At 35.4% G+C, this 23,179-nt stretch overlaps 2 protein-coding genes and 1 pseudogene across 2 annotated transcripts; 1 reads left to right on the forward strand and 2 right to left on the reverse strand.

Moving 5' to 3' along the window:
• Positions 1–3,383: 3,383 nt before the first annotated feature.
• LOC113280767 lies at positions 3,384–5,343 on the reverse strand. The gene is made up of 7 exons (XM_026529352.1): positions 5,012–5,343; positions 4,667–4,700; positions 4,309–4,530; positions 4,089–4,178; positions 3,917–3,982; positions 3,625–3,672; positions 3,384–3,494 (listed from the first exon to the last, which is right to left on the reverse strand). Exons 1-7 carry the CDS (start codon positions 5,341–5,343, stop codon positions 3,384–3,386), a joined length of 903 nt encoding a protein of 300 aa, XP_026385137.1.
• Positions 5,344–14,302: 8,959 nt separating this feature from the next.
• On the reverse strand, positions 14,303–16,935 carry LOC113280768 (ankyrin repeat-containing protein At5g02620-like). The gene is made up of 4 exons (XM_026529353.1): positions 16,473–16,935; positions 15,150–15,682; positions 14,517–14,953; positions 14,303–14,327 (listed from the first exon to the last, which is right to left on the reverse strand). The coding sequence occupies exons 1-3, from the start codon at positions 16,933–16,935 to the stop codon at positions 14,531–14,533; spliced, it is 1,419 nt and encodes a 472-aa protein (XP_026385138.1). The 3' UTR covers positions 14,303–14,327; positions 14,517–14,530.
• A 3,764-nt stretch (positions 16,936–20,699) lies between these two features.
• LOC113280769 lies at positions 20,700–23,123 on the forward strand (annotated as a pseudogene).
• The last annotated feature ends 56 nt before the right edge of the window (positions 23,124–23,179 follow it).

Here is a 23,179-nt window from a genome sequence, read left to right on the forward strand (position 1 = left end):
AAGGTTCAAAAAATAGTTGTGGGAGTAGAGACGCACCTTTTCATGCAGAACCTTAAAGGACGGTTGCATCTAAAGGATCAAAAGTCGTCCCACGTCTGAAATCCTTATGAAGAGACGTAGCCGAAACGTTTCAAGATACTATTATATTTATCTGTCCTCGGAGATCACCATACAATATCCAATGGTCCATCAGCCTCACAAATCGATAGTATGATTTGTATTTTGTGTTCACTCGAATTTGCATCATAAAATTGACTGTTTCACTGAATGTCCTAGGATTTCAACCTGTATCTAGTTACAAAAATGATTAACAAACGAAAAAAATGTACCGCAAAAAGTGTGAGAGGGAAGAGGGGTCCACTTTTATCCTTCTCTATCTAGATGCTAAGCACGTTCCCTCTGTGTCCATTGGATTACCCCTCGGTGTAAATCAGAGTTTTTTTTCGGTGGGTTTATCATTGCTCATTTAGGTAAGCGTTATTTTGGCCGGTTGTTTCATGTTGGTGATTATTGCATAAGTATTTTTGGATTTTGGAATGCTTTATTAACTATTATGCTTTGATCAGGTTTAGAATTGTTATAATATAATTTTTGATTCAGTAGAAAAGATTTGTGCTTCTGTGATTCAGCAGACCATGGTATGTCTCCGGAAGTCGGTGCGCAAATTATATATGCACTGGTATTGACAACTACACCTCTTAAGAAACATAATAATGAATCTTTACTTTGTTTGATGAGTTGCGATTTGTATAAGTCTAATGTTTATTGTATAAGTTTGATGACAAACAGGCCGAATTAGCCGAACAAGAATGGGGTGGTAAAATTTACCAAATTTTTTCTCAGTTAGGTAGATGGTTTTAGTTAGTTTGAGATTCATCTTCCTATAATTAATGACAAAGAAGAGAATATAAATATAATTAGGATTATTTGGTCAGGAATTAAACGTTTGGATCGGGATGTTTACGATTACAGGAGACCAAGAACACATCCAACGATCTGCAGCCAAAGATGCTTACTTTCCACTGATTTCGTATGACCATCCGAACTCGTACCAATATTGCTTTGTAGTGGGCATGGGTGGGGTGCACCCTCTGATGAGATAATTCCTCTGTAACAAGTTGAATGGGTCAAGTTTCAGTATGTAAAACAGGGATTTGGGCCACAGCTTTTTCAAGGTTTGCTTCAAAACTGGCCGTATTTATTATTAATAATCTTCTTACGCTCATTTGTTGGTTTTCAATCTTCCTAGGTCAAGTTTTGTAGCATCTATTTCAGTAGCGATGGTAGTCAAGATAGATCCAAAAAATAAAAAGTGATATTTTATATGAACCTATTTTTCGTAGGAAAATAGAAAGAGATATTCTATGCAATAGTTCACTGATAATGGCTACTATCATTTATTTAATTTTTGGAGAAGTATCAAAGAGATGGAATTTGTTGCATCACATCCTTATCCGCAGTTCTCGTGCTTCCAGTGCAACCATTTCCTTATGCTTAACTTTCTTTCCGAAAACCCATTATTCTGTTCTTATTTGCTCTTCTGTAGCTTAACAGAATTCAACGTTTGAAGAAGGATTATTTGATTACTTATGGGAACGATCATATCTTCATATGTTTTTAACCAATTCATGCGTCATCATGTTTCTCATATACGATAAATATCAATAATGGTGCAATACAACATGGTATTTAAATACCTTTTAAATAGAGCTATCTTAAGTACCAAGAAATGGAGCTATACTTATTGTCTTTTGTATTCGTATTGTATGCATGAATGTTGTGTTCCAGAGTTACGCAGATATACTGAAGTGTTTTGGATTTAGAAATTTAAAGCTTTATATGTGTACACAAACACTTTATACGGAAAGCCATTTTTGAAGAGACGTGATCATCTTAACACCCATTCATTTATGTGTCTCTTACACTGAATACATGTAATGTAAGGCTATAGCTGATTTCTAAACACTATCATAGTACATATTTGCAATTTATTTTTATTTTTTCAAGTAGCAATCTTTTTTTTGGTAATACGGTTAACATGTGTAATCATCCAAAAAAATTTAGTCATTAACTATCTATCACTTCCCAATTTGAATGAACATATTAGTACCGGAAATAATGACCCTTTCTTTTTAACCGCGAAAGATATTCATCTTTCTGATACACGTTTCGATTATTTTTCCTTCTTTTCTAATTTAAACTAATATATGAAGAGATGGTCGTTATCTCTTAATGATGCTTTTTCGAAAGAATATATAAGACGGGCAGGGAAGATTACATAAAACTGTTATTAGTTTTTTTAATGTCGTTTTAGAATAAAAACTTTATTTATTTTACTGTTATTTGTGTTAAATGCTCGTATTAGAAGTTATTTTATTTCAGATTAAAGTAAATGATTTAGTAGCTGCCTGTTATTTGTGTTAATATATATTATGCTGTTCTGTTCTCATGCATCAAAGGTCGGAATTTTTGCTCTTTTTAGTTATTCTCTCCACTTTAAGTTGTTTATTTCTCTTATCATGCGTCTTCATCCTTATTCGCTGCTTTTCTAGTGTCGTTATGCAATTACTTCGTTTGTTCATCTCCACTGCCCCTTCTTATATCTCTTTTAGTGCATTTCTTTTTTCTCCAACCTTTTCAATTGAAATTGAGAGACACTCTTATATATGCTTGTTGCCAGGCAAAAGTGTGAATTGTTGTATTAATTGTCTCGTCACATCATTAGAAGAGTGCACTGCATATGTAGTGAAATGCAGTGCAAATAACCATCATTGTCTACGTCTCTTCCTATTTGTGGCTTCTTCAGAAACTGATTCAAAGTGTTAATGTTGCAAGAGAGAAACTGATGTGCCATTTTAACATTTAACGCAACATTCATCGTGCTGGACAACTGCCCATGCAGGATGTAGCTTGTTCTCGTCTGTCTCATCTGATTATCTTTGCAAAGGTCGCAAACCAAACAAGCTCGTGACGTTAATGAATCAAGCCCTCCTCATCAAGCACCATGAATTAGCAATTTTTTTTTGGTCTCTTCACTTTGTTTAACTGAAGCCCATTTTTATTTTCTGTAAGCATGCTTCCAAAAATCACTACTGCGGCAAATGAGTCCGTTGTACACAAATAATATATGATAAAAGCAACTTGTAATAAACAAAGTGTTGGGCTAATTTTGTGATAAAGTATCTAGTATTCCTGAACAATCCATCGATCCTCATTGTTTCTGTTTGTGCACTTTTGAGTGTCTTCTTTTGTATCACGCTGTCAATAGACTCAATACTCATATTTCGGGAGTAATAACCTTTTTTAATATACTAATAACTTGCTTACACAGAAAAGCTCCGTCATGAAAATCTTTCGAGCCCCTCGTAACCTCATTTTACTTTTCAATGTGGTAAGACTCTGAAAACCATTTTGACCACAAGAAGTGCTTCATCCTTATTACTAGTACAAAGACGCCATAGCAGGGGATATGCACAACACCGACAGATAAATACCTACATATATTTGAAATACAAACAATATTAGCTTCATTTTTTCTTCAAAAACCATCAACCTACTTTGTATAAGTGAAACTAAAATGATTTTTGTCAGTTCAACGAGGTGGCAGAACTTAAAATTATGTACCATAACGGGGCATAAGAGGATGATACGTCGAGAAAGGGGTATGTCCACCTACACAAAGAAAATAATTATTGTTATCCAAACTGAAAATTATGTTGTCTACTGAAGTGCGGAAGAGATTAAAAGAGCACCACAGTGATATGCAAGCATGAATGACCCATTGAAAAATGACATATATCGCTGACAATAAGATGAAATAGGAAATCCGAAACCATGGGAACCGCTGTAACACAGATAAGTTTTAAATTAATCATATGATTATATTAAATTTTTGGGTTGAAGTAATGGCAACTACCATGCTGTTCAGAGCCGCATCAACAAGGAGAAAAACAGCATCGACTGAATGCATGCAAACCAGCATCTGCGGCATAAAAGAAAAACATTCAGTTAAAAAGGGAGAACTTCAACATGTCTAAGATTCATATTATGAGGGGAGACTAAGTGGCTGGTGTTCTGCTGACACTTACAGGTTTCAGTTTGTAGTCTTTGATTATAAGAATAGGAACCATGATGAACCAAAAGACGACATTAGTGAGCATTATGGCTCTTGCACTCATCTGCAAAGTATGAAGATATAAATGGTTGATACAAATCACGTGTTTCATTTTTAAGCTCCCCTGATCCCTGAAGGTTACATTTTTAGCTCCGAGGAAATCTCATACTTAGAATGGAGACTATGGAGTGTACCTGAAAAATAATTTGAAAAGCATAAACCAACGTTCCAGCATGTTCCCGGTCCGAATGTTGTTCATGGAGAGCGGAACTGTTCATTGCATTGCTTCCATTTACATTTTCTACGTGTCTGGGAGCAACGTAGTTGCCTCGTTCTGCATCTAAGGCCTCGACATGAACAGCTACAACTCTATTACGATATTTGTAGCATCCATTAACAGAGATAACAAAACCAAGCTTCAACACAATCCACAAAAGAAAAGTTTAAGCACAAAGAGGGGGAAGTATGTACACATGACAATGCCATCATCTAAAACAGAAAATACATGAACTTTCTTTCGAAAAGAACAGAAACATCAAGTTAAGTGCATACCCCAAAGTAAATAATAACCAGTGCAAACGTCCACCTGCACAAAATGGATAACAATGCTGAGAACCTCAATCTCTCAGAGCTCCGTATTGAATGCCCAAGTAAACGGAAGTAACATGATATATTACATTTTCGGATACCCAAATTTCTATCTTGTGATCACAAATTTAGCGGACTTCACAATGCCCACAATATAGAAACAACTATCTCGATCGAACTTGAAAACCTACTAGGAATACTATGTGACAAAGAAACCAAAAGAGGAGGGCTAAAACTTCCATGGACTTAAAAACCGGAAACAGTCCTATTTAAGAATTAAAATGATGTAAAGAAATATAGTTCACTTACTGGGTATAGAAGTAGAATGTGCGACCTCCATCGACAAGAGCATTGACAACAAGCAATGCCAGAAGAACAACAAATCCAATAATCCTAAAAGCCATTAACCAAGCAGGATGAAGGTCTTTGAAACACGGTCGCCAACCTTCATCTTCATACAATTCTTGAGATTTAACTCTAACCCTATCAGGTCTTGAACTATTTGAACCTTCATACTTCCAAATCAAACATGATGCTATAACCACAGCAAATGAGATCCAAATTCCACATAGTAATACCTTCCAATTTAACCAATAAACCAATGCCGCTGTATCCTTAGTCTTCGCTGGATGCCAAATCATTGAGTTTAACTAATACTTTTTATTGTACAGTTTCATCGAAATGGGTTGATTTCTTCCCGATAAAACCAATTTTCAGAGACAACCAAGGCAGGAACTCTAATGAATAATGAAAAACCAAATCTCAAAAGCTTCCAACAAAACCCTTGGAGAAACCTCAGACCTATATACACAATTTAACTCTAATTTATGCTGTTAAATTAGACCTCTGTACAATTTAGACCTATGTACAGAGATTCACTTGGAGAAGATGAATTTTCCATTGTAAATATCTATGCATCCAGAAAATACCATTATTTACTATTATTAATAATAAATTTGCTATAGCACAAGTCACATAGTGTTCGACAATGACACCCGAAATTGATTGACTACCGCATTATATGAGTGAAAATATTTTGCGTTGAGTTTTGTAAAAAGAAAGTATCAAATACCACCTTGAAGCAAAAGAATCTTGTAATTGTTTATCAACAATGAAAATAAGTTTCTACAACATTATTTCTGATACAAAGTCTATCTTTAAATATTCATAGCCCAAGTTGGGACCAATTTATCCTGGCATTTTTAGGGGGATTTTTTTATTCCCAACCCATATATAACGTTAAGGGATGCCCTAAAAATTAGTACAATACGTTAATGTCCTTACATAATAGGAAGGCATTGTGTTTCCGATTATTAATACTGAAACGAGAGTTAAGTGACTCAAACATGCTACCGATTCGTAAAGTATAGAAACAAGAAACTTTAGAATATTGCCATGTTGAAATTTGGGGCTACTACGTAATCGGAAATCTTTAGCTTTCCGATTTTTAAAACATAATTGGGAGTTAAGTAACTCAAATAGGTTACCGATTGTTAAAGTACAGAAATAGGAAATCTTAAGAATTTTGCCATGTTGAAATTTGGGACTACTATATAATCGAAAGTTTTATAAAATATTTAAACCAACTATTAGGAAATTCGAGAAATTCAAAACTTATAGAATTTTGCATAATTGATATTTGGGTCTACTTAAAAATCGGTAGCTAATGAGATGGTATTAAGTCTCCGAATATACCGTTTGACCGACAAAACCAATATAAACCTAAATTAATTTCAATTCATTTCATTTCCTTTCTTTTAAACTTCAACTCCTCTTCTCTCGTCTTCCCCTCCGATTGCAGAGAGGAAAACTTTCCCCCTCGTCAACTCCGCTTCAATACATCGTTATAGTTAATCGTCGAATCGAATCATCGTCGATCATTCTCTACAAAGATGAAAGATATGAAACGTAAGAAAGCTAAAACAAAAAACTTTTATCGAGGTGACGATCCAAAAATTGCACTGCATGTCCGTAATAAAGAGATTCGCACCGAAGAACGTGAAGAACGCGAAGAACAAGTAGAAAATGAAGAAGATGATGTCCGTGATGTAGGTGATTCTGATAACCAAACACTCAAGTAACTTCAAATGACCCCGATTAGGTAAGATTCTACCATTTTTTTGGTTTCTGTAGCTTCAATTCGACGAATCCATTTTTTTTAGTGTTTTTGGGTATTACCCAGATTCGGCAGTTTAGTTATTGTTTTAAGGTCCCGATTGTGGTCGAATTCTTTATTCCACAAGAACATTGGTCATTTCATGTTCTAAAAATTTAGGTTATCTTACCGATTAAAGAATGTTTTCCATTACTAAACCCTTAAATGACCATAATCGGGAGTGAAATGTGTTTTTGCCTTCCGACTATACTTTATAGAGATGCATTATTCGGATGCTATGTTTGGTAATATCCTTTCGATTGTTTAGGTTGGATAACTTAAGTGTTTTCTGGGCAAAAAATGATGCATATTCGTTAGAAATTAATTTTGTAAGGCTTTCGATTGTTGGTTATTCGGTAGGATAGACTCTCATTTAGCTTGCGGTTATGTTTATTCAGAAGATAATGTTGAAAGATGTCTTACGATTATGAAAGATATTTTAGGATGTTTGTTTTTGGATAAACATATTTGGTAGAACAAATCTTCATTTTGTTTCCGATTAACTATATTCGACCACATATGTTGAACTGAAGCTATCGATTATGTATATTCGGTATTTTGAATTTAGATAAACTTACGATTGTATATATTGTATAGTTTGCTAACTTTATTTTGTTGTTTAGGGATAGGCGAGGTAAAAAAGCCGAATATGCAATTGTCTCAGATAGTGCAAGGTGGAAAGGCGTAGGAACTTGACAGCTAATGCAAGGAGAACTAGGGCTGCTAAAGCAAATTCAAGTGCTCAAGATGGAATAAAAAAAAGTACTCAAGAAGCTGTTCAACCAACTGCCACAAAAGTTCAAGAAGGTGTTAAAAAACCAACCACCCCAGGAGTTCAAGAAGGTGTTCAACCAACCGCCCCAGGAGTTCAAGAAGATGTTCAACCAACTCCAACAAAAGTTCAAATAGGTGTTCAACCAACTCCAACAGAAGTTCAAGAAGGTGTTCAACCAAGTGCTCCATAATCACAAGCTGAAATTCAACCTATTTGTCAACCAGAAGTACCAGAACCTAGAGTACCATAAGTAGGACAACCTAGCGGTACGCAAGCTGAAGGAGAAGCTAACAAGAAAAATCCTCCTCGAAAGAAAGCGAAACACCTTGTCCCAGTAGAACTGAAGGTGAAGGATATTCCAGAAGGTTAAATCCTTGGGCTGCCGCTGGATGGAGGACAACTTTTATTTGGATATATAGACTCTTAGGCTAAAGAAATATATGAAACCGAGGTAATAATCGTATCCATTATAGTTACGTGTTAGCTTTTGATTCGTAATGAGATGGACATTAAGGGTTATAGGTTTGGCTTACTCTAAATTTTCTTTAACTTGTCGTGTTTAATAGTATCATTACGATGCGGTTACACCAACAAAAATGCTGGATTGGCCTTTAGACGGTGAATGTGAAAGGTTCAATACAATTACAGACAACTCGAGGTTAGCTAGTGCCGCTAAGAATTCAATGTTGGAACATGACCGGGTGGCTATATCGACGTTTGTTAAGAGGTTGTATCCTGAGACCGACACCTTCCACATGCCGTTTGGGGAGATGACGATTACCCCAAATGATGTTGTGCAGATTCTTAAACTCGCTGACCATGGCAAAGGTGTCAGGGATGAGTACACAAAGCAATTAGGTTGGGATAAACTTTATGATCTTACTAAAAACTATTTTGGTTGGGATAGAGAAACATCAATAATTGAGTTTGGTAGATGCATGAGTTATAGAACTAGACAGTTCAACATGGGTACTCTGATGGATATGTTCAATGGCACCAAGATAAAAGAAGAGCAATGAACTTTAACTGATGATCAAGTGAACCACGCTGCCCCCTCATATCTTCTATGTGTATTTAGATGTGTCATATTCCCCAATACCAGTGGCAATCGGGTCGACGCCAACCTTTTACAACTTTTGGATCCTCTAGATAAGTGAATGCGTACTCTTGGGGCTCGGCATGCCATGCGTGGTTGATGGAAGAGTTGAGAAAGGCGTTGAGGCTCGGAATTAACCAAATTTTCGGGAACATGAGTCTACTACAGGTATTTTTATTAACTCTACATACTTAGTTATGTTTTTATTTTTCATTAATTGAAGAATCAATTTCCTAATACTAGTAAAAATGATATTGTAGACATGGATCTATGACCACTTCCCTATCTTGGGATTGGCCATTGAAAACCCGGCATGGGCTAAATGTGACCCTAGAGGAAAAAAGTACGTCTTCGATGACAACGATTCTAGGAAAAAGGAGCAGTAGTTGATTCATTTGAGGGAGGCTTTGGACTCGCTGAAGGACCAAGACGTATGCTTTAATCCATATAAGGAATACCGCGCTAGTGGACATATAGTGGGTCAGTCCGATTTGGCCTTTTATTTTGGACCGTTGTGGCACCCCACAGGATATGTGATGTACAATGCCTCAAGGGTGATGCGACAACACAGATATGTACAAGGTATACCAAAGAAGGAAATTCATGGAAATTTCACATTGGATCTGAAACATTGCGAGTCTACTAAAGATTCTATCACAAAGTTTTATTCGGTTAAACCATACGTTAAATTCCATTAGGATAGAACGATGCATTACTTAATCAAGGGTGGAAGTGCAGTCACCCAAGGTTTTGAATATGCTCCCAACTATATGGATTGGTACCGCAATGTTTCTCACTTTCGTGTAATCCGTGATCTGAAAGAAAAGCCCACAACACAGTACAAGAGTATCCTCAAAGAGAAACCTCCAGGTTTTCATAGATTGGTACGTATTGTTTTCTTATTCTAGTTCAATGTTACGGCTCAAAATCTGAGTAATAACCGTTTGATGTTATGCTATGTATAAAAATAGCGGGACAGGTTTAAGTCTTTGTACAAATGGTGCACTAGTTGCATAAAGTCCGGAGAGCCTGTGCCAATTGAGAAGATACAAAAGCACCAAGAGTTGATTGATAACACTGACAATGAAGCGTATGCATCTCAGTTCGGGGAAAAACCCAAGAAACCAATAAAGAAGGGGACCAAAATATCTCGGGCCTCATTGAGCACTCAAGGTGAAGTCCCAAATGATGAAACCAATGATGATGATGTTCCAAGTCGTGGACGTCACAAAGGTTGCAAATTCCAAGCAAAAAGAAACAAGTAAACTCTCGTTGTTTTGTTAACTTTATGGATTTCAAAGTTTATGTCGGATTATGTCATTTTCAATGTTTGTAACGGATTATGTCGTTTTTAAGGTTCGAGTCGGATTATAAGTTAGTACATTACGTTTATGATTAGTTTTATGGTTTATGAACGGTTTTATTGCTACTTTTATGAATTTAAGGATGACTCGCAAGAAAATTACATTCAGAGATATGAAACTGTTGAATTTTGATGCATAATCGGAAGATTAGTTTATATAGATACCTTACGATTCTGTAGATTTTTCAAAATAATTTCAGAATCGTAAGTTTTGTAATATAGTTGTCTACCGAACAACACCGCATTCTGAGAGTAAGTTCACTGCTTAAACTTACGATTTTTATAATCGAAAGTTCTGTAATTTAGTATTCTATAGATTTTTTTGTTTGAAGAAAACATTGTGTTTTATATCCAAACAACACTATATTCGGAGAGTAAGTTCACTCCTTAAACCTCCGATTTTGACAACCGAAAGTTTTGTAATTTAGTATTCTATCGATTATTGTGTGTGAAGAAAACATTGTTTTCTGTTTCCAAACAACACTATATTCGGAGAGCAAGTTCACTCCTTATCCGGATAGTCAGTTCACTCCTTAAACCTTCGATTTTGATAATCGAAAGTTTTATAATTTAGTATTCTATCGATTATTTTGTGTGAAGTATCCAAACAACACCATATGCGGAAGTTAATTTCATTTCTTAAACATCCGATTAACATAATCGAAAATTTTGTAATAAAATTTTCTATCGATTATTATGACAACACCATAAACGGAAGCTTGTGTAACCAAATAAAATACCTATTATTCATAATCGGTAATTTTTTTAAATTAATATACTTTAGATTACAGCCATTACATAAAGTTCAAACGACCTTAACTTTACAATCATAACTTCCAGTGACCATAGAAATTGTCTCTCTTGATTTTGTAACATCCTTCATGTTCAAATCGCTTCCCGTAGAGGTCCAAATACCGGCGATCAGCAAGATTTCTCTGAAATTACGAATAAATAACAAGTTAGTACTAACTAAGGTTTATGTGATCCGGAGTTACAAAGATACTTACTCGTTTTTCATACGTCCACCAAGGAAAATCGTTCCTAACAAATCGTTCCTCATCTTCAAGTTTTTCAATCTCCTTATCGAGCGTCTTCTTTCTCATCTTAATGTCATTGGATGATCTTCGAATTCGATTACCATCTAACGCCTCAAATACCATTAAAATACGGTTCAATAACTTCTCTTCAGATTCCGATTTGTGGAGATTTTGAACACGATCATGAGTAGTTACCACAATGTACGCTCTATAAATAGCACAATCTTCTTCTTCGACAAAAACAATATCCATGTTTTTGTTTTCATAATTAGAACTGAAGAGAGGAAAGAGTTTGGTGCAAATGGGCTGATAGATATGAGTTTCTTTATATAAGTTTATGGTCCAACGACTCTTTTTATTTTTCCCGAAAAATACAACGGCTATTTCATCAATTATGGTTTAAAACACAATGGCTATTTGGCCAAGGTTGAATCTGGGACAACTGATAATTGGTAGGTTTACAAGGCATATACAATCTACCAATTATGGAAAATTTCAAAATTCATCAAACGAAGGATTTAAGCAAAATCTAATTTTGAGGCAACTCATAATCGGGAGGTTTTGTAACACATATAACTTGCGATTGTGGCTACATCCAAAACACAAACTAAATGGTTATGGTTGGCTCTGTACCTTCAAAACCCATAGAATTTGTCCAAGATTGAAGCTGGGGCTACTTAGAATCTGTAGGTTTACAAGTTATAATACCTACCGATTATGGAAAATTTCAGAATTCAATATAAGAAGGATTTAAGCAAAATCTCATTTTGGGGCAACCAATATACGAGAGATTTTGTAACACATTTAACTTCCGACTATTTATTTAGGATACCGAATGTAGTTTTGGCTACCGATTATAAAAGGGCATATTAGCCGAATTATCCACACATTAATCAGTAACTAATTAGTCTATATATATATACTACCGATTATAAAAGGGCATATTAGCAATTTTAAAAAATCGTAGATAAGGGGTAGTTTAGAATTACGTTTGGGTGACCTTTTTGTTTTTCTGTGTCGTCCCTAATTCTTTTGGGGTCGCCCCTAAAATGCAAGACAATTTATGTTCATATTGTTCTTATATAAGGATGTTACATGTTCATTTTAGGAAATAAAGATGTGGATGTTAAGTTTTATGAAAAAAACCATTGTTGTGTTCATCTCATGGTAAATTCACAGTCAAACCTATTTTTTTTATTTTTGATCGGTAAAGAATTTGGTGCTGGCGAGTTTCGAACTCAAATCACTGGTATCATCACCCAATGACTTTACCACTGTACTACAGTGGCAGCGGTTGTCAAACCTATTTTTACTTATTCTCTTTTTGGAATGGCTTAAGGATGTACAGAATGCCCGGAAGCCTGCGGCCTGCCATGTACCGCCCGGGTCGGGAGGAGCCCATGGGCGCCCGATAGCCTGTCATGGGCTTGCCCGGCCTGCCCGATAATTATAATTGGGCGGACCCGGATTTTTGTTCAAATATTGGAGTCCGCCTGTTAGCCCGCCTGGTAGCATGTTTAGTTATCCGTCCTACCTGATTGCCGATATCTTGGAATAAAGTTTTTTACTAATGTGATGGATTTCTCAAGAAATTAAATTTCAAATTTGGACAATTTATTGGGATTCGAGAAAAAATTTGAATTACATTTCACAATAATGAATATGAATTGCTTAAACAATCATTTGAACGAGTTACAAATATATCATCATTTATCAAGCAAAATAGACAAACCTATATACTTTTAAAAAATTTGAATTATTTTTTGGGCCCCGAGGCCTGCCTGGCCTGGCCTGTATTGTTTCACGCATACGGACATGCCATGGGTATTAAATTTTTGTTATAGCCCGTCCTGGCATGTTAAACTTAATGGGTAGTAAAGAGTACAAGCCCGTTCAGTCCGTCATGTGTTATAGTCGGGCTTGGACTGGCCTGCCCGGCCCGATGTACACTCCTAGAATGGCTCCATAACATGTGGGATAAATAGACATAATCCCACAATAATTTGAAAAATTATTTCCAAAATGGAAAAGTGGGTTGTGCGGTGAATAAATGTTTTAATCAAACCCATTTTCTTCTTTGAAATTTACATGGGATAAGTACGCATACACCCTACAAGCAATTAGGAAAGTATTCCCAAAACACTGAATTATTCGTAGTGAGAGCGATGCTATACAGAAAATTTGTTACTTAGACGAGCTTTTTTACTTATGTATACCGAAATATAAATCTGAAGAAAAGTTTTATTCGGAACAAAAGTTAGATACTTAGATGCTGACCAGGCAAAAGCAGAGAAGGGAATAATACTGATCAAGAGGAGACTTTGTTGCACGTTCAGAATGGGTTTTCCTGGGGCGACCGGGCGACCCTTCTTTACTTTGCCTCGAAGCTACAGGTAGTTCTAATTGAAGACGTTGTTGCACGTTCAAATATCTTGCATTTACTTTTACCACTAGGCAGCCTTGGGCCAAAGTTGACTATAATTTTAATGCATATTTATTATTTATTGTTAGTTCCGGTTGATGCGATTGTTTACAGTGGTCGTTGCTTGATTTTCTCTCATTGCAAACTTTGACATGATCATAAATCTAAAAGTACAACCCTCTTGCTTGTCTGTCCACCTAGTACGTAACTATTTAATATGCCACTGCAAAAATAATGGGACAAAGTAGCCCCACAAAACTAACATGAGGACATTCAAGTATATCAGACAATGATGTTTATTAATCTTTGTTCAAGTTTTAAGAAACAATGGGATGTTGCACACTTAGCATTAGTTTTTAATTTCTACAGTCTCAGTTTCAAAATAATAGGTTGATTTATGCGTAAATTTACACACAAACCTACTATTATTTTGAAACCGAAGAAATATAATAATAACAACTTTACACACTCTACGTCAGCCTTTGTTGTATCATTGTCGAATTTATTTTTCTACGAGTCACCCCTTCCTATAGCGTAGTATTCAATACTCTATAATTAACTTGCCAGGGATTGGGTTGGCGAGGTCTCTTGTTTCATTGAACATTGATCCTGTACACCAAACATCAACTACACTAAGTTTTGTGCAGCTTTTCGTTGGTGCGCATGGCTTGGGTTTTTTCGATTAATATGCTCAGATGTGGTTCGCTTTTACACAAAGAGTAAGAAGCAAAGGTTTGTTACCTTTAATCGTCCCAAGTTATCCCTTTTCCTGCTAAGCTGCACAAACATTTTGGAATAGCGCAAGCACATTATTCTCTGCAGCAAAATGAAGAAGATTTCGTCCTTGATTGTCTAGTGACTTCCAACAATCTGGACATTTTCGGATCATATTTTTTTTTATCACGGCTGTTCCATCTTTAAGAGCAACGCTTGCAAAAGGAAAGGAAAACCAGAGAACATATGTACCTTCAAATTCATTATTAATCTTTAAAGCTATCCCGAAGTTCATCTTCTCTCACCCACTTCATAATCTTGAAGATTAGAAAGAAAGCTAAAACAAAGAAGATGCTACCAAGAGTACAAACAGAGATTGCAAGTTCAGGCAAGTGGCTTAAAACTGTATAGATTCCTGTCACAAATGCCACCATCATTGCTAGGATAGCAAGCAGATTGCAGAAAATTGCCATTTGAAGAAGGATTTCTTTCCTCTCTTCAGGGTCTTCTAGCGCAATTGACACTATCTTGCCCACAAATTGGATTATAATAGCCACAGCAGAGAGAACCATGGCTGAAGTGTTAGAAACTAGAAACACGATGAAAGGCGGCTTATTAGCTAATACAGCCATGCCTTTGTGTGGTCCGTCGCTGTTGTAACCTCCAGGTAATAAAACTAAAGCAAGAAACTAAAAAACCTAGTATATCTTAAAAATGCTCTTTTTTTTTTTTTTTTTTTTTTTTTTTTTTTTTTTTTTTTTTCGTTTCTTAGATTTAAATCTTAAAAATGCTCAAGATTTAAATCTAAACCTAGTACGTCAAGATTTAGATTAGTTGAATTGCACTGGTGTTTGCAATTTTTTTAGAGAAAACAGAGATCCGTACCTGTTTGTTAAGATCAATCTCCCACAAGTTAAAGCTGACCCCGAACCAGTCTCTCGCTTCCAGCCTGGGGTTAGATACGATAATTGGATAGAACTCCTCGCCTGTTAGACAAGGTGTTTTTCCGTTTTGATCTTTCATTCCTATAATCGTTTCCAGAATCAAATCTGAGCTAATCTCGTTTAGAACGTATTTGAGTACATGAGAATTATTATTTTGAGCTGCAAGATGAAGAAAATTTCTTCCCTGGTTGTCTAGCACTTCCCAGCAATCCGTGCAATGTCCAAGCATTAGTTTCATTATTTTGATTACTTCTTTTGAACTCCAAGATCCAAAAACTTCTTTTGCTGCAGCGTGATGGAGAGCTGTCATGCCATCTTTATCAGACATATAACAAACAGATGGATCGACTTCCATTACAGCATCAACGAACTCACTGTTTCTGCAATGGACTGCATAATGAAGTGCAGTACGCCCATTTTTATCGACTTCTTTCACTATATGTCTCAATAGATTGACTAATTTTAAATGAGCCCCTGTCACAAATATTTTATCCACCTGTTAATTTAAAAATCAAGAATATAATCGAATCAATATATATTGGAACTTTATCACGTATCTAAATCAAGAATTCCATTTCGATTCATCTGAAATGGATAGGTCGACTCTTGCTAATTTTAAATGCTCTTACGCACATAGGGTAATTAGGACAGAACAGTACAATTGGCAATTGCTTTTCTATCCACCTGACTTATTGAACTGATTTTCTCCAACTGAACCGAGCTTTAGGTAATAGTAGATAAGAGTAATTCTGCACGGACCGCCCCAAAAACCGAAAATTGTTAATCTATCGAGGATTTATCCCGATCAAGAATCCCTCGAAAAATAAAACATTGATGCTAGGCGCACCCAGAATTCACCGACACTCACATTACGAGGGACCCCACCAAAAGAAAGGGAGTGGATTTTTATTTTTCAGTGGGCCCACCATTTTCAGTGGGCCCAAAACCCGCACTCCTATTATCTCTCATAGATTCTAGCGGTTGTGTCTGTCGGGACACATCTCAGGACTAAATATTGGTAGTCACCCCAAAAACTATTCGGCACACCGCCCCAAAAACTACTCAAAAACCGTTGTGTAAGTAGGATGAGTAGGGTCCATCCTAAGGGAGTTAGCAGGGGTCCATTTATGTGTCAGTTGGACCACCAACTGTGTCACAACGGGTGTGGGATGGTTTTTGAGCACGGTTTGTTTAGAATTTTTGAATAGATATTATACCATGTTTAACAAAATGACAATGTTTATCATATAATTCAGATGATTACCTTGAAAGTTGGAACCATCTTGAAGAGCTAATGCATGTAAAGCCGTTCGTCCACCCGGGGCACCATAACTTTGAGATGGACAAATCTTGAGCATATGCTCCACAAGATCAGGAGTTCCAGTCTCGACAGCCAAGTAAAGTGGGGACTCACCTGAATCGTTGGAAAAATATTCAAAACCTCGGTCTGCACTTCTTGACAACTGCGGTATCCCTGAGTTGGGTTGATGTCGCAGCGCCTCGTGAAGAGCTGTATTTTTCTTTTTATTTGCAATTCTCACAAGTTGCAAATCTTTGGATATCCCTTCTTCGACATTAATGTCATGGTCTTCATCATTCCTTTGATTTCCGATGGCTTGAGAATATCGGCAAGCGTGATCAATGAACAGTGAAACTATTAGCGTTGATTTTGACCTTGCTGCTACATGTAAAGGAGTATCTCCGTTCATGTTTTGTTGCATTAACATGGCTAGTGATTTTTGATGAACCGCATTGATTCGATATTTCTTCCACTAAGGTTACTGATTTTGACCACTGCACGGCAATGTGTAGGGAATTGCTGTTGAAATGGGTTTGGCGGAGAAGATGGTTATCAGCGTCGAACTCATCCACCTTAGGAGCTGTTAGCACCAGTAGTTGTTTCAGGGAATCAACATCCCCTGATAATTCGATCGCTTTATACAATTTAGAATGAGGCTTAGGACTGTCTGTCCTAGTTTTCTGGGGAAATCCAAATGTAGAACGAAAACAATCCATTCTAAATATGCAGTTGGGAGAAGACTTGCGTTAGGTATATCTATAGAGAGAGATCGCAGGTATCTAAAAACACACCAATATATATACCAAGAAAATGAAGAGAGTCTACCGACATTCAGTGATACTATTTGTTTCAACAGATAATGGTCTCATTTTTCTAATTTTTTACTTAAAAACAAGGAATCTAGAAAATGGTCAAAAGTGGAGTCATTTGTATTACACTATCATCCGCGATAATACCAAATCATTTGGGATCGAATAATACTGTCTGCTCGATTGCACCATAAGAGCAACTTCGACACGGCATGGCATTGCCTTTCTCAAATTCTCAAACCAACATAAAGCGGAAAAACCATAATAATATCTCAAAAGAATAATTAAGGTGGGATGACTATACATAAAGTAGTGTCATTAGTTTGTTTTTTTTTCTTTCAATGTCATCATTAGAGAATCAAAACTTTGTTAATTGATTTTTGTAATGTAATGTGTTAAATGCTTGAATAGAATTAAAGATTCATGTGGTTGCTTAAATAAAGTTGTGTACAACAAAAGTCTTAGGGTTTTGATTTCCTGCACGCTTTGGCGACTATTTACATGACATTTGAATCTCATCCAAGTGTTTATATGACAAGGGACGATTTCTTTTTCGCACGCATGGTAATCAGATCATTAGTTAATCAACGAACCAAATCCAAATTCTTCCAGAATGAATTTGCACATTATTGAATTTTGGAGTAGGGTTTTCTTGCTATATACTGTTCGGATACATATCTAGAAAGTACTTTTCGGATAGTCATAAGTTAGTATCGGTATATGTAATTTTAGGATAAAGTAATAAAGTTAACATTTTGTGGAGTTTTGGCTTCTGATTCGGATTTTGAGAACAAACATGCCACTAAAATTTATGTTATTATTTTCTATATAAAAATAGATTTTTTTGGATCGTTCTCTTTAAGTGAAGTTTCCGATTGATTTTGGCCACACTAATTTTTGTATTTTGGTAATATAATAAATTTTTTCGGACGAAAAAATATTCTTTTGTCCCACGATATATTTTCATATTTAAAAAGATTATTTTCTGTAACAACTAAAAATCCAATAATATCTCATAATATGTTAAAAATGTATATTTTCTATAACAACTAAATCTAATAAAATCTGATAATATGCTAAAAATATATAAGAAACCGGCTAGAATATAATCATGACGTGTAACATACAAATTCATAGAAAAAATAAAAGTAAAATCACAACAACATAATATCTAATAATAAAAATGTCAAATGTCTGATGTTCTCATCATAAAATTAAATTAATCATAAAATAATAATCATAATGCTGACTAATCACTTTTATTTCAAATAAACATGTATCCCTAACATTTTTATTATGCGTCGGTATTGGGTAAACTAATTGTACTCGATGCACTGTGATGATTGATTTTCTTAAAATTCCATGAAAGAAGAAAATGTGTTTCGTCAATTACGTACAATTTTTTGTCTCACAAATTTCACTAAATTTTCTGTTCATACTGGGACTATAATTCAGGCCTGATCTTTCTCAATATTCGGAAATTTTCATAATGGCCAAATATTTAACTAATGTAGATTTTTCATTTAACTTTTTTGGATGATCGACGGTTTGGTGTGTGATCCATAAAGAATTTGGTTTGGTTTCTTTATCCCGATCGGTGTGACATTTTTGTTTAAAAGAACCAAATTATGCGTCTCAACTAATTATTTGAGGTTGAGTAGCTTAATACTGATTGTTAGTCTCTGTTTATCATACTCCAAACTATACTGATTCATTAATATTTTTATTGAAGTATGAAAATAAAATAAGAACGGAAAGTATTTTCTCTCATGGTAATTTTTGTGAGTTTCTTTTCCCAAAATTTGAGGTTTGCGTTTAATTCATTGATGAATATATTGATTCATTATAGTTTAACAAATGGATTACATCCTACTGAATATCGAAGTTTGGGAGGGAAATAAATGTTTCAACAAACTTCCTTCAAAGAATTACATTGCCTGGAGTCAAAATGTGGACTTAAAAATGTCGAAACTACGACTTCCTCTTTAAACGGTGCATCATCACAGGTAAAATATTTTTTATGACGGAAGTATTGCACTTACAAAGCCAAACTACCGCATCTAATACCCTTTAATGATGCTCAAATAATTCTGAGTCAAAAGGTCAAATTCGAGTCAAATTGGTTTAGTCAAAGTCTGGTCAACCTTTTGGTCAAGGCCCGGTCCATCGGGTTGACAAGGTCATGATTAGCGAATATAAAAATATATGGTCCATTATATATCAAGTATCCATTTCACTGATAATAAGTTTGAAATTATTAACATATGAGCCCAAAACAAATTGTTAATCCTAAAAATTGAAAAATCCATCTTTCAACTATTCTGATCGATAGACAAATGCATCATAGTCCGATCATGATGAAATTTTTATAGAAGAATTAAAAATATATATTGCGGAAAAAGTAATAAAATTTCAAGGTAATCCAACACATAAATAAAAAGATATTCATATGAAGCAGGATGGCTGTTCTAATAAATATTTTTATGGACACGGATGGAAGTATCACGTACTTTAGAACAGTTCCCATGGTTGGATCTTTATGAAATTTTTACGTTGTATAAATAAGAACAATATATAACACTTACCACAAATACAAAGTAATCCAATGGTTAGAATTCATAAAATTTAGGTTTTTGATGTTGTTATGAGTTAGGTTTTTTTTGAAGGTAGACAGTTTCATTAAAATCATTTTTTTTGGAGGCTGCATCGTATTATGATTTGATTGAAATTCTAACTGAGAAAATAATATCTTGTAACGCATCCATAATACGAAAAGAATAAGATCAGAACTACGCTAATCTTCAAGAAGTTATCGACGATCTCGAGTGAGAGAAAAAAGATTTTGCACCAGCGGTAGAGTTATGCTGATAACGTGTTGAAGGAGAAATTCTAGGAAAAAAAATGATCTTTAACTATTCATTAGATATCAAGCCTTTTTTTATAGGCTAGGGTGTTAACCCTGGTTACATATATGGGCCGCACACATGGGCCAAATGCCATATAATAGAACCGAGATTTCTTAGAGATTTTATACGGAAATCTCACAGAGACAAAGTTGTATCAGCATCTCGATCCCAAAACTAGATAGACCGAGATCGACTACATTGGTGCCAATATATCCGTAAACCAAATATTACCTAACAATGACCTTGAATTGTTGCTTATATTTAGGAAACATTAATAAGTTCCATAAGTAGAATCTACTGTGCTTAAGATGGGCCATTAAAAATTTGAGATCTTGGCTTTTTAAGATTTTAGTGTATGTACAAGTATTTCAGTCCCACAAGTACCTTCCCAACTCATTTCTCTTCTCTTCACTCACACCCTGTAAATCTTCGTTCTATTTATCCGTCTCTTTCTAATATATACAAATTCGATCAAAATGGATTCAAGAGATGTGTTGCCTATTTTAGCAATGATTTTGCTTCAATTTGTTTCTGCGGGTAATAATATATTAGGCAAGTTGGCCCTTATACTGGCATGCATCCTAATGTCATGGTCGCCTATCGACAAATCTTTGCTACTGTCATCCTCGCTCCTTTTGCATTTTTCTTCGAAAGGTACTAAACTAATTCGTCTTTCCCTTGATACTATTTGAGTTTGCTCATGAGTATGACTGGTTGTAGGTCATATGTTCTGATTTTATTGTTACACTTTTTTGCGATTGTTCTTCCACTGCTTTCTGTTCTTTCCAAACATCGATTTCATCAAATTTGTGCGTGTTTTGCCAAAAGCTTTAGGTTTTCTGGAATATATGTCCTTTACAACCAAAAATCCCTATTTGGTTGCATATATAATTAAGTCACTGAACCGATCAAAAAAAATAATTAAGTCACTGATATTGTTTTGCTTTTTATTTTTACAGCTAAATCGCGTAACATTAATGGAGATGTAATAGCTTTAAGATTATGAGTATTTATACCAATATGTTTTACATTTTGATATGTAATGCAAATCAAATATGGCAAATACAGAAGAACATTTCATTTGATCCATGCATCCATGGAAAGTGGAACCATAAGAACCTACACTAGGAAATTACCTATCCTCAGAAAAATCTACTAGTGTATAAATGTCTACGTGGAGTTGCAGAACATTCTATATACCACCACACAATTCTTTTGTTAGTCTCACCCTGTTACAGAGTTGCCCACCCCACAGCTCATTTGCTGTGTCAAATTGTTTTATCATTTATGGCAAGGTTTTGAGTTTTTGATATCTGTATATCGCATCAAGTGTTTGTTTCTAGTGGTTTGGAGTGTTAGATTGAAATGGTGGAGGGATGCTGATTAAAAAAGAAAGATGCTTTCAGCATTACTCAGTTTATCCAGAACCGGACTGGAAACTTGGGCCTGTCGGGTTCTGATAACATTGACGGAGATGTTGTTCTTCTTGTCTATAACAGGAAAAAGTTGCCAAAGTTAACAAAACATACTGCCTTCCAGCTCTTCTTGTGTTCCTTGTTCGGGTGAGCTGCATAATTCTCGTGAATTTCTTATTCTCTAAGTGTATTGTATAGTTAAGATTATTCAACTAAAATGGAAGTTGGATTTGAATGGTGAGCAGGGGAACATTGCATCAATGCTTCTATTTCGGTGGTCTCAAAAATTCGACTCCAACCATCGCCTGCGCGTTGCTTAATTTATCACCAGCAACTACTTTCATAATAGCTATCCCATTCCGGTACATTGATATGCAAAACCCGTTTCTTTTTATTTTTAATTTTTTTAACCTTTTTTAGTGTCTCTACTGGCGAATAGTGGCTAATTTATTATTTATTGTGGTTGTGTAGAATGGAGACAATCGGTATAAAGAGGCTTTCAGGGATTGCGAAGGTATTAGCAACGGTTGTCTGTGTAGGAGGAGCCATGTTAATGTCATTTTACAAAGGGAGCCTTATTAACTGGGGAAAATCAACTCTGCATTGGAGGTTTGCAGAGAAAATAATCTCAGAACAATACTCTGCTGCCGGCAAATCTAGCGGTCTCATTGGTCCAGTATTTGTTTTCATAGCTGTTCTTTGTTGGTCTATCTGGTTTATCATACAAGTAAGTATTTCTTGTTCATGCTTAAAAAAAAAAAATTAATAATAATCTTATTTAACGATTAATAAAAAATGAATGCAACATTTGTAGCACCATATTCCACAGCAACTATAATGTGTGGCATGGCTAGTATTCAGTGTGCGCTTTTTGGATTATATAAAGATCACAGTGTCGCAGCATGGTCACTCGCATCTACAACCAGAATCGTTGCTTGTTTGCACAGTGTAAGTTCATTAATCATTTCATATTTACCAGTACACTGAATTCATCATTCATTATTACAACTGAATTGGTTGACAAAAAAATTTCAGGCAGGTTTTGCATCGGCACTAGCATTCATCGTAATATATACCATGGTGTATATCTAAACGAGGCCCTCTTTACGTGTCGATGTTTAACCCATTGGCATTATCTGTGGTTGCACTTCTTGGTTGGGCTATACTAGACGAAAAATTATACGTCGGAAGGTATTTGACATTCCGATTTTTCACCATATATTTGTTGGAGTGAATTAGAGAACTAAATTTGTTATTGTTGGTGCGTGCAGTGCTGTTGGAACTGGAATGATACTATTAGGACTATATGTTGTTTTATGGAGTAAACACGAAGAGATGAAAAATCAAATTGTGAAAACTTCTGATAATGAAAACGGTCGCTTGCATGGTGGAGAATCTGGAGATGTCGAGAAAGGCAATAGGGATACTGAATTCCCAGAGATTCGTCAGCCCACTACACCTAACGGAATTGGGAATACTGATTAGGAAGAATAGAGAGACAATAATGAGAGTAAATTGACATGATTCTGCTACTCCAGTGA

Source organism: Papaver somniferum, chromosome 5, assembly GCF_003573695.1.
Source record: "Papaver somniferum cultivar HN1 chromosome 5, ASM357369v1, whole genome shotgun sequence".
Lineage (NCBI taxonomy): Eukaryota > Viridiplantae > Streptophyta > Magnoliopsida > Ranunculales > Papaveraceae > Papaver > Papaver somniferum.

What these genes read in the sequence shown, in the direction of transcription:
- LOC113280767 (XM_026529352.1), bottom strand. Translation starts at nt 5,343, where the DNA reads ATGATTTGGCATCCAGCGAAGACTAAGGATACAGCGGCATTGGTTTAT. An exon ending in TGGTTATTATTTACTTTGGG is followed by an intron (nt 4,531 to 4,666) that starts GTATGCACTTAA and finishes ATTGTGTTGAAG; the next exon opens with CTTGGTTTTGTTATCTCTGT. An exon ending in CTTTTCAAATTATTTTTCAG is followed by an intron (nt 4,179 to 4,308) that starts GTACACTCCATA and finishes CATACTTTGCAG; the next exon opens with ATGAGTGCAAGAGCCATAAT.
- LOC113280768 (XM_026529353.1), bottom strand. Translation starts at nt 16,935, where the DNA reads ATGTTAATGCAACAAAACATGAACGGAGATACTCCTTTACATGTAGCA. An exon ending in AGATGGTTCCAACTTTCAAG is followed by an intron (nt 15,683 to 16,472) that starts GTAATCATCTGA and finishes TATTTGTGACAG; the next exon opens with GGGCTCATTTAAAATTAGTC. An exon ending in AGATTGATCTTAACAAACAG is followed by an intron (nt 14,954 to 15,149) that starts GTACGGATCTCT and finishes TAGGTTTTTTAG; the next exon opens with TTTCTTGCTTTAGTTTTATT.